This window comes from Osmerus mordax, chromosome 20, assembly GCF_038355195.1.
Source record: "Osmerus mordax isolate fOsmMor3 chromosome 20, fOsmMor3.pri, whole genome shotgun sequence".
Taxonomy (NCBI): domain Eukaryota; kingdom Metazoa; phylum Chordata; class Actinopteri; order Osmeriformes; family Osmeridae; genus Osmerus; species Osmerus mordax.
Genome location: NC_090069.1, coordinates 5,427,809 through 5,438,063, shown reverse-complemented (window position 1 = coordinate 5,438,063; position 10,255 = coordinate 5,427,809). Strand labels below are relative to the sequence as shown.

The following is a 10,255-nucleotide window of genomic DNA, read 5'->3' as shown; positions in this document are numbered from 1 at the left end:
GAGAGAGAGAGAGAGAGAGAGAGATAGACAGGATACAGTGTGTGTCTGTGCATGTGTGTGTATGGATGTGTGTTATAGCAAGAGAAGGAGGAGAGAGAGGAGGAGAGGGAGGGACACATGCATGGGGGGAGGGAGGGAGTCCAGTCCCCCCCTCCCTTCCCTCCCCCTCCCGTAGCCCAACGTCAGAAATGGTTTCTCCCTACTTTGCATATTCACCATGCTTGGCCTGGCCATATGGGAAAATGCAACTGAAGGAATTGTTGTGAAAAAAAAGGGGACAGCGAGTTTGAAAATAAAAGTTGTTACAGTGCCACTGAAGAACAGGGGAAAAAAGAGAGAAAAGAACGATGTATTGTGCGTACACTATCCCAGGAATGAGTGGAAGCTCTTTGATGTACTACTACAACGGCAAAGCGGTAAGCTAACTCAGCCACCGAGGGCTGACATTTGATTTAGCCCTCTTCCTGGGGAGCTGCAAGCCTGTCATTTGAACAACACTTTACCCTGTGATTTTGTTTTGCTCACAATCGTTGTTGAACGTGTCTTGTGTTACCTTGAAGCGAAAACAAAGACAGAAGTCCTTGTCGGTGTGTGTTTTGCGTGACATGGGGAGGAATAGGGACCTAGATTTTGCACCGTTTTAAAGGTAGCACATGCTGCTGGGAATAATGCTTGTCTGTCAGCATACTGTGCAAAACAATTTCTCTGGATTGGCTTGATAATGTGTTTCGAGTTAGTAGCTGTTAGCACTGTAATGCTGTTATAGCTGCTTCAGTTATTTATCTATTATGTTAAATGGGATGTAATGATAACATAGTATGGACCACTGAAAGAGGAGTTATTTGACTGAGTGGCTTTCATTAATATGCTTTCATTTAATAAAGAAGGTCTTTTTGAAAGGGAATTGGACTTTAGTATCGGTGTGTAAAGTTAAATAAAATAACATTTAGTAGTTTCATGCAGGCCAAGAGATTATTGTTATTCCGTATCCTATCATGTATTGAAAAATGTAGTATATCATGCATATTTGCCTATGGTGTGTGTGGTTTGTGTCAGAAAGTCACAGGGGTGCCCATGGCCCCCTTACACCTGTGAAATATCAGGCCTTGGTAAGAAGGTGACAAGGGAGAGAGAGAAAGAAAAGAGAGAAAGCGGGCGAGCGAGGCGAATGCTGTATGTTTGGTTCTGTTAGTTGTGAGGGACTGATAGACATAGTGAGAGAGGGAGAGAGAGAGGTAGGGACTTCACTCTTCTCCAGTGGACCTAGGGATTGCGATGTTGTCTCTCCTGAACTGTAATAGCTTGGCCATATGATAGCAATCAGAGGTAGGGCAGGGAGGCAGGCAAAGAGCAGTTGCAGCTTTGCTCTGAAGGCCCTCTCTGCTGTCTTGGCCCTCATCTCAGCTTAAACACCACTGGATCGTATGTCAGATAACTCTCCTCACAAAAGCAGACACCGTTTTTTTTTAAAAGAGGCATGTTTTATCATTTGTTGTGGAGAGAAAGACCATTTTAAAGCTGTGTGTGAGTGTGCTGAGAAGGACATGTTGATCATTTATTTGACAAATTAATAAGTTAAATAGTGTACATTTTTATAGGTGTTATTTTCTTAGTAATTTATGAAAATAACTATATTTGGTTATTGTATTTGTTTAATATACATGAATTAGGGGAATTCATTATATTATCCACAACTATTTCTGGAAATCAAACAGCAATTTAACATATTGTTAATTTTTTATAATTGTTAATAACAACAATATCAATAACAATATTACTACTACTTATATATAATAATATTGTATAATTGTTATTATCATTCTGAAAATTACATTATGTATTATGATGTTGTTTTTGAAAATATCTATATTGCGTTATTATAGTCTTTGTTAAAATTGCGTTTCAAAAAGGATCTGACATTTAGTTTTACCGCGTTCTCGCTATGCCAACAGACAACGGCTGTTCAGTAACAACTGGCGGTTAAAGTTTCCCGCCTGGCAAGGGTGTGCCTGGGCCTGGTTAGCGGCCTAGGGGAGAAGTTGCATTAGCGTCTCGGCCTGCACCGACTTGGCATCGCCGTGCCCTCTTTGATAAACACAGTCTTCCTTTGTACAGAGGCCGTACAATCCGATTTTTGTTTATGATACACGGGCATTGTGCGGCCCTGGGTAGGTGCATTGTGCGACTTTTGATACGGTGCCAAGCATCTCGCTGGGCTTGTTTATGCTGTGCGTTTGGCGGATAAAAAACACGTATGAGAAAACGTTTGTTTTGCCCCTAAAAGCCTACTGATAGGTGGTTTATTTTTGGGCCCTTCATTGTTGGGTATTTGCCACTTTACAGGGGAAAAAGGGAGAAGGGTACATGCTAGGAAAACGCTGTCTGTGGTCTAGTTGGTCTTCGGCTCTGTGGAGGGAAAGTAGAGCAACAGCCGGGCCGGCTGGGCTGTGGGTCTGGAGTCTGGAGAGGCTGAAGGAGCAGCCTTGCCCAATGAGTCAACAAAAGAGAGGCCAAAACAAAAGGCCTCCACACACAAGCTCATTTAAAACATAGCTTCCCAGTCGCCATTGTTATGCAAACGCAATATCGGAATTATCCTGAAGTTTTAATTAGCCGCGACAGCATCAACTTTGCATAGTCTGCCCAAAATCTTCACTACAATTTGACAATTTCAGAAAACAATTACGTTTTCTATCTATAATTGTGGTGTGAATATCTTCTTTAAACAGATCATCAAAGTAATATCAGAATTATGTGGCAGTGACCAATTTTTCTAAAATTGTTGACCTTTTACTGTGTATGGTTGAAGACAGAAATACCTAAATTATTGTATACAAATTATTAACCATTATTTAATGTATCAGGATATAGTAGTTTTATCAATGTATTCAGTACTAGTGATATGGAGAAACATTGTCAAATAGAAAATGATAAATTATATTAATTGGGTTCTTTACTTTACTAAATGAGACTAAGTTATGAGTTTGTCTACATTAGATCTTTAGAGTATTATGTTCAATTAATTAAATTAGGTCTCTCGAGTCATATATATCTCTTAGGAATTTTTATGAATAATAATGAACATTAATACAGATGTAATTAATGCTAATGCTATGATTAGTAAATTAAATACTACTAAATACTACTGACTTATAATAATAATAATAATAATAATAATAGAAGAATAGTAAAATATTACGATGAAGTAGAATCAAGAGTAATCTGACAGATTTAAAATGTATGACTATACAATTTATATTAAATAAATATATAATGTTCACAGGTGCTGTGTGATTGTCAGGCAATTCATATAAAGGATAAGGCTTGCAGCGACTGCTATCCTTTTACAAATGACAGTTTTAAGATAGATAGTCGTATGTACATTGCTACAGATTGTTCTCTGTTACAAATGTTCTGTAAACACTACAACATTGAATGAGACATTTGTGTCAAAATTGGCCTATAGATAACATGTTTCTTATTTGTTTGAGAACATAAGTGTAAATCTTTACAGTCATTTGTCATTTCAGACAAAGTCTAATCATGGATTTCATGACTAATATCAATCAATATTTTAATGTTTAAAACCAGTTGTTGTTCTACTTATCAAATAATCTGGATGCAGCAAATTACCATACGATTCTACCTGTACATTTCCCCTCTCCATGCCAGGGTACAGTTGTGTACACTCAACTGTACACTCAACTGTACACAGCTCTCGAGTGTGCGTTAAATGTTTCTTGCCCTGAAATCCCTCCCCCATTCATCTTCACGCTGCATCGTAGACGACGGCATCAGGACGGTTCTGTTGCCAGAACCGGGTGGAACACACGGCGAGAGCCTCTTTCTACGTGTCCCATGTGGACGGGGCCAGGATCGGGCCTCGCGAGGCGGCATTCCTCGGATAGCTGGGGATTTTCCACACAAAGCCGTGGGAAGTATGGTTCTCTGCGATGCTGTGCCCGAGTCGGGCACCCCGTGACTGAACCGATGCCAGGCTGTGCCCGTCTGATCAAACTGTCAGCATGGGGAGGAGGTGGGGGGGACGGGGGGAGGGGGGGGAGGGGGTAGACTGGTATACTGGGAATACGGCTCTACGATATGGCGACGGCAGCGTCCATGTTGAGGGAGGTGACATCGCGGATGTGGGCATCAGAATCAGAAAGGGATTTATTCGCCATGAAAGTTTGCACAGACAAGGAATTTGCTTTGGCAGGAAGGTGCATACAATAAACATATACCTAAAATTTAAATATGTGGACTAACTATACTAAGGGTACATAAACTAGCAACTAAGGGTACATAAACTAGCAGTCCACACAGCCACAGTGCCATGAGAGAGGGGGAGACAGGGGTACGCAGTGTCAACATTATTCACAGACACGGTGCACCTGAACAGAACCAAGCCGGCACAGCCACTTCCCCAGGTTACTCTCTAGCGTGTGTGTGTGTGTGTGTTTAAGTTTGTGTGCGTGCGTGCGTGTATGTCAGTCTATCCCCCTCTCTGGGGTTTAGGGGTGACACCACTTTAGGCCCAGACTGTGGACATGACACACTTGTTCTCGCCGCAGCGCCTGTACTGTCCCCTCATTATGGATGTTAAAATAGATCTTTTGTCAAGGGGGGGGGGCAAATCCCATTGAACTAGGTCATCCACTGGCTGTGTGGGCCTGTGAGTGCCTTTGAGAGGCTGGGCCTCACCGACATATGTTGTATAAAAGAGAAATTATGCAAAACGCTGAGTAAAGTGGTCGCCGCGGTATGACAAAATGGCAAAACTGTTTTCTCTTTCTCATTGTTGTTATTACTGTTGTATTGTTGAACCCTGAATTAGCAAGTGGGGGGGCTGCCAAGTTGCGAAAAAAATAAAGGGTGAACAGACTATTTTTACCCTTGGACAGATTGCATCTACTAGAAAACTAAATGTATTTCCAGTTTGAAAACCTCCCAATTAGCTAAATGAAGCATTTATCAGTTATTGACAAACAGTCAAATCCGATGGGCCGCAAAAACAATCACGCATTCAGACCCACGGTCAATGACATCTCTGTCTTTCATTTGGAGTGTGTCCTCTAGTTTCATCCTCCTGTGTGAGTCGGTGTCCGCCTAAACCAGAATTCCCAAATGGAATCAGTGCTGTTACATGGACCTCAGAATGATCATGAACACACACACACACAGAGGCAAGGATTGTGTCGGTGGTGGTCTGGCAGCGGAGAAGGGGTCTGTGCCACGCTGTGACGCCCGTTGGTGGGATGCCCGGCGCTCCTGGTCAGGACGATGCCACGGTGATTAGAAAATAGGCCATTCTCAATCTCCGGTTAGTGTGCCCAGCTCACAAAGCACTGCGGCTGGTTGTGGCTCCAGACCTTGCGCCAGTCATCCGGACACACTGTCTAATGACTCCTCTCTACGTTTTTTTTACACCCCTCTCCTTGCCACGGTCAAGTTCACCACAACAACAATGCCTCCAAGTATGTCCTGCCCTGGGACTCGAACCAGCAACCTTCAAACCCTTCACGCTCCTTCAAATCTGAACCTACTATATCTCACGCCGGCATTGTCAGTCTATCAATGAGCCTTGATGGATGCCCAGATATATTTGTCTTTTATCTCAAAGAGCAGAAAATAGCTATGTGAAGCCGGGGGAGAGAGAGAAAAACTGTCCCAAACACTGAAGTAATCATGGCTTTGATCTTGGCCGTTTTATTATTACAATCTGCGCCAAATAATGCTATCCCGATTCCGTAGTCTGTAGGGGAGTTTGGGCCCATATGTTCGTCATTAGAGAGGTCCTTCTCATGGAATCAGGATGGCGCTGCAGCGCTACCCACGAGGCCCTGATCTTAATACCGATTAACTTTATATGGATCAGCCTGGACCAAAGCTTCTCCAGACCCCTCGTTGCTCCACTCCGCGACGTCGACCAACGTTTCAATCTCCATCCTCCTTTTCCCAGAACGATAAAATAAACATGTCCGAGAACACCAATTAAAACAAGTGGGTACATGGATATGTGGCTACAGAATGCTGTGTGTGTGCACTCATGGTTAAAGTGCAGCCGTCGTCGCCCGTGAGTGTGTGGCTTCTGTGCGACGCGAGGGCGCTACGCTCGGCTTCGAGTCGGTGGCAGGAGCCCCGGCTCCCACACACTCGTTTTTTTCTCACCCCGGCGGCCGCACTCCCAAAGCCACTACCGATTGGCCGACGGCTGGCGAGGCGCCGTTGGCGACGGGCACAGGGCTGAACGTCAAGGCTCTGCAAATGTAAGAACAACAACAGGGAGGGATTGCAACCACAACAACTAAACAAAGACTGCGGTAGGAGTATGCACTGTGGCACTGTGGAGGGTGCCAGTATGAGAAGCCAGTGTGTGTGTATATGGGTCTAAATGGGTCTAGTGATGTTTACAGTTGCTGGAAGGCACCCTATATATCTCTGGGTGTGTGCTGTACGTGGCTTCCTATTTCCATGCCAGTTTGTGAGAAATCCGCTCCCTGAAAGTTTGAGATTTGCTCCTAATTACTCTGACAATTGATTATTTATGGTGGCAATTAATCGGTTGTCAAGCAGCCAAATGGCAATGTCCCAAAGCTGGTCAGGTTCCTCTCCTTGCCCAAAATCCAGTCCCTGTCTTTCCCAGCCTTTTCCCCTATCAAGACCAAATCAAGCTGCTTTATCTCGCTTTTTTTGTGGTCCACCGCCCCGTCCTTTACACGGAGATATCTTCTCCTCACTAAGTCTGAGTTGATCATCGTTCCCAGGGTTCATCTTCCACGAGGCCCCGCGGAGATCCGGTTAAACCATCCCAGATTTTCTCCCTATCGCTCCGAGTAATCCTGAAAAATGGATTTGGCACCTTGTCTCCTCTGCAGCTCTCGGTGTGGAAGCAGGGCGTTTACGCGTGAACTAGGCTCGGTGAAGCTGCTTGACGGGGTTGGGTTGCGTGAGACCTTAGTCCCTCTGAAGATGTGAGAAGACAAGTCCAGGACTGATTCATCGACATATCGGGTGTCCTTCCTGTCTGAGATAGGTGTGTTAACGGCCTTTTGCGCTGAATACAGGATGTGGCCCACATTTTACAGTAGCCTTTCGGAAACAAACATCCTTACCCAATCCTTGTTTTTGTCTTTCCCGGCATGCGCGTGGAATCAACGTCCACCGCGCACGCGAAATACCTCTCGCTGATTGGACGCGCTACGCTGTCAGTCTAGCTGTCTTTCCTATGAGGTCACTTACCTGTAGTCAATCTCTGGTCCAGACATGTTTACGGTTTGTGAGGTAAACACAGGGAACAAAGCTCTGTGTGGTCCTGGTCTTCGCCTCGCTGCTCGACCACTGAGCCCCATGACTCAGGGCCCAGGGCTGCTGGGCAAACGTGCACGGCTCCAGACGAGCAGCTTCCCCACACATCTGCTGCCTTAACCACCACGCAGCACCGTGGAGCAGGCGTACTTTTTTGACCCATTCCCGTGCTCTGATCAGCACGGCTATTTCCGAGGCGTTTCGGTTTTCTTCAAAAGCTTCTCCTAGATTTATCCTCCCCATCGTACTGTTGTTGTTTTTTTTCCAACTTTTCTTTTCTTTTTTTTTTACCTTGCATAGTTTGTTAGTTTAGTGTGTGTGTGTGTGCGCGCGTGTGTGTGTGAGTGTGCGTTGTGTAAAGCATCCTGACAGCTCGGCGGAGTAGAAAGCCAGAGAACGGTAACAAGCGCTGGCAGAGGCTGACATATGGCGGTAATTAAATTAAATTAGGAGGAGAAAACGCTGTGGTCAGTTGCCAAAAACTCTATACCTTGAAAGGACTCGCAAATAATAAAATAAAATAAAAGCCTCCCAAAAGCCTCTCGTAAAGATCCGTCACCTGTGGAAATTCTCTCCTTCTCTCCCGCCGCAGAAACCTGGCTTTTTCTTCCACGGAGCCGTTCAGACCCTGCTAATGGATATCTTTGCTGCTGCCATCCCGGTGAACACGGGGAGAGAGTTGCCACTTGACAGATCAGGAAATTACCTCTGTAACCGCAACCTAAGTCTTAGGAAAGGCAAACGTGGATTCTTCCTCCATTTCTCCCTTTTTTCACGTCTATCTCTGGCCTGTTCCATCATTGCTGGGGTTGGAGTCTTAGTCACTTTGCACTTTATTTCTGAGCCCTGTCAAGTGTCTTTTGACTTTGGTGTGTGTGTGTGTTTAGGTGTGTGTACGTGTGTGTGTGTGTGACGGTGTGTGTCTCTGCATCTCATACCCTCCGAATGAGGCTCCTTCTGTGGAGTCTGGAAACCCGGCGGTTATTGACTCCCCTGTATTTTCAAAAGCAAGGCGTTTTTTTTCATTTATTATTTGTATTTTTCTGATGGCCATTTTCCCCGTGACAGGGATGCGGGGGGGGGGGGGGGGGGGGGGGGGAGGGGGAGCCTTATTAGCTGTCAAGCCCTGGAGATGGCTCCCCTGGCCACAGTCACGCCGGAGGAGCCGAAAGCTATTTCCTGTTTGCGCTGTTGGCTTGGAGGGGCCATTATAAAGTGCATTAATGTTTGCTCCGAGGAAAGGGAGCCCAGGCCGCGCTCCTCCATCCCCGTCCATTGAGATGAGCCGGTGGGCTCACCTTGCGGGATATTGAGGAATATGGCTGCATCTCACATTTCCCTGCCTCGTAAATTGAGTGGGTTTCCCCCACTCAATCCACCAACCAAACGCACAGAGATCCTCAGTCTGTCAGGATGATCTATACGTGGGCCGCACACCACTCCATTGGCCGGCTAGTCTCCATAACAACAACAAATGGCACCCAATTACAGCTCTGGTTTTCTGTTTTGGCATATACAGATAAGAGCATTCCAGAGAATTAGAGATTTGGTTTTCTTTTCATCGTTTATGATCATTAGAATGTGACATCTGAGCGGGGACATGTCGGATCATTTGTTGAGAGACTTTTTTGTAATTTTTTTCCCTTCTTTTTTTCTTCCTTTCTTCCTCCGCGGTCCTGTCTGTGGTGTCATGTCTGTGAGCGTGCCACGGAACTGCCACACTCCTCCCTAGCTGTCTGTATCTCTGTGTGCGTGTGTGTGTGTTTCCCTGTCCTGGGTGGGAAATTGGAGTCACAGCTCTGCTAAGCTGTCTCACAATCACCACAGACATCATCCACAGAGCTATCCCCTCATTTGCTTTTGTTGACGATTACAGGGGGGGGGGGGGGGGGGGGGGGAGGCGGAGGCGCTCGCAAAAGAACACAATGACGAGCTCACGTTGGGGTTTGCGTTTATTTTTTTCTACCGACGTTTTTTCCCCGTCTCGCTGTAGATTACAGTCGAAACGCTCTCGGCGCCGCGACGACGGGCACGCGCCTGCGCCGGGCGGGGGGGGAACAGTTTCAGGCGTAGCCCACCAGAGGGCACCACTCGTCGGGTGCTTGCGACCGGGACACACCGACACTGTCGTCCAAAGACAGGACGCATCTTATTATTTGTATTTTTTTTTATCACAGAGGAATATGTGTCTTATCTATGATGAACAAAATATGTTTTTCATATTTCTGGGGCGTGCTTGTGTGTGAGGAGGAGGGGGGGAGGAGGCGGGGGGGTTGCTAGGGGCTCAGCTGGTAATCCCCCGGGGGCGATCGGAAAGAGAGCGGAGAGGGCCGTGGGACGGTGTCATCACACACGGCGCGGCAGTTCCACACCGACGCCACGGAAAGAAAAACAGCCGTACCCTTCATCGGCATGCGCAGTTGTCTTATTGATTTCTTTATCCGTTCAGGTCAGGCTGGGGCTTAGATTGAGATCGAGCCCCCCCCCCCCCCTCCCCACAAAGATTTGGTGCAGTCAATATCCCCCTGGGGCAGGGGGGAGGGCACAGGGTCCATTGTTCAGTTTCTAGGCCTCTCCTGCTATCCCAGAAGGCCACGGGAGCAGTGCTCTCGCCTACCTGGCAAGTCACCAAGAAGGGGAGAAAAGCAGCAGGGCCAAGAAGAAAGGGAGTGTGAGGGGGGGTGAGGGGGGGGGGGGGGGTGTAGCGGCATTGATCCTTTTAAGGTGCTGTAAAGCGCCCCGCCTCCCCTCTACCATCTGTGCAGCAGACTCCTAACCCTGCAGCCCCCCTCCACCCCCCAGCCACACACACACAATCCCCCCCCCACACACACACACAACCCCCCCCCCCTGACACTGACACCAGTCCGATCTTCCCACCATAGTAGCAGCCCAGCTCACATCATAAAACCGTCACGCACAAACACGTAGTTCCGTACACACACGCAGA

General features: G+C 46.7%; 1 protein-coding gene across 2 annotated transcripts in view; it reads left to right on the top strand.

Moving 5' to 3' along the window:
- Positions 1 to 255: 255 nt before the first annotated feature.
- LOC136964041 (transcription factor 4-like) overlaps positions 256 to 10,255 on the top strand; it is a gene marked incomplete in the record, with an annotated part of 88,316 nt that continues 78,316 nt past the window's right edge. For both annotated transcript variants that reach the window (XM_067257921.1, XM_067257923.1), the window contains 1 exon segment: positions 256 to 416. In XM_067257921.1, coding sequence (XP_067114022.1) covers positions 348 to 416 — 69 coding nt within the window.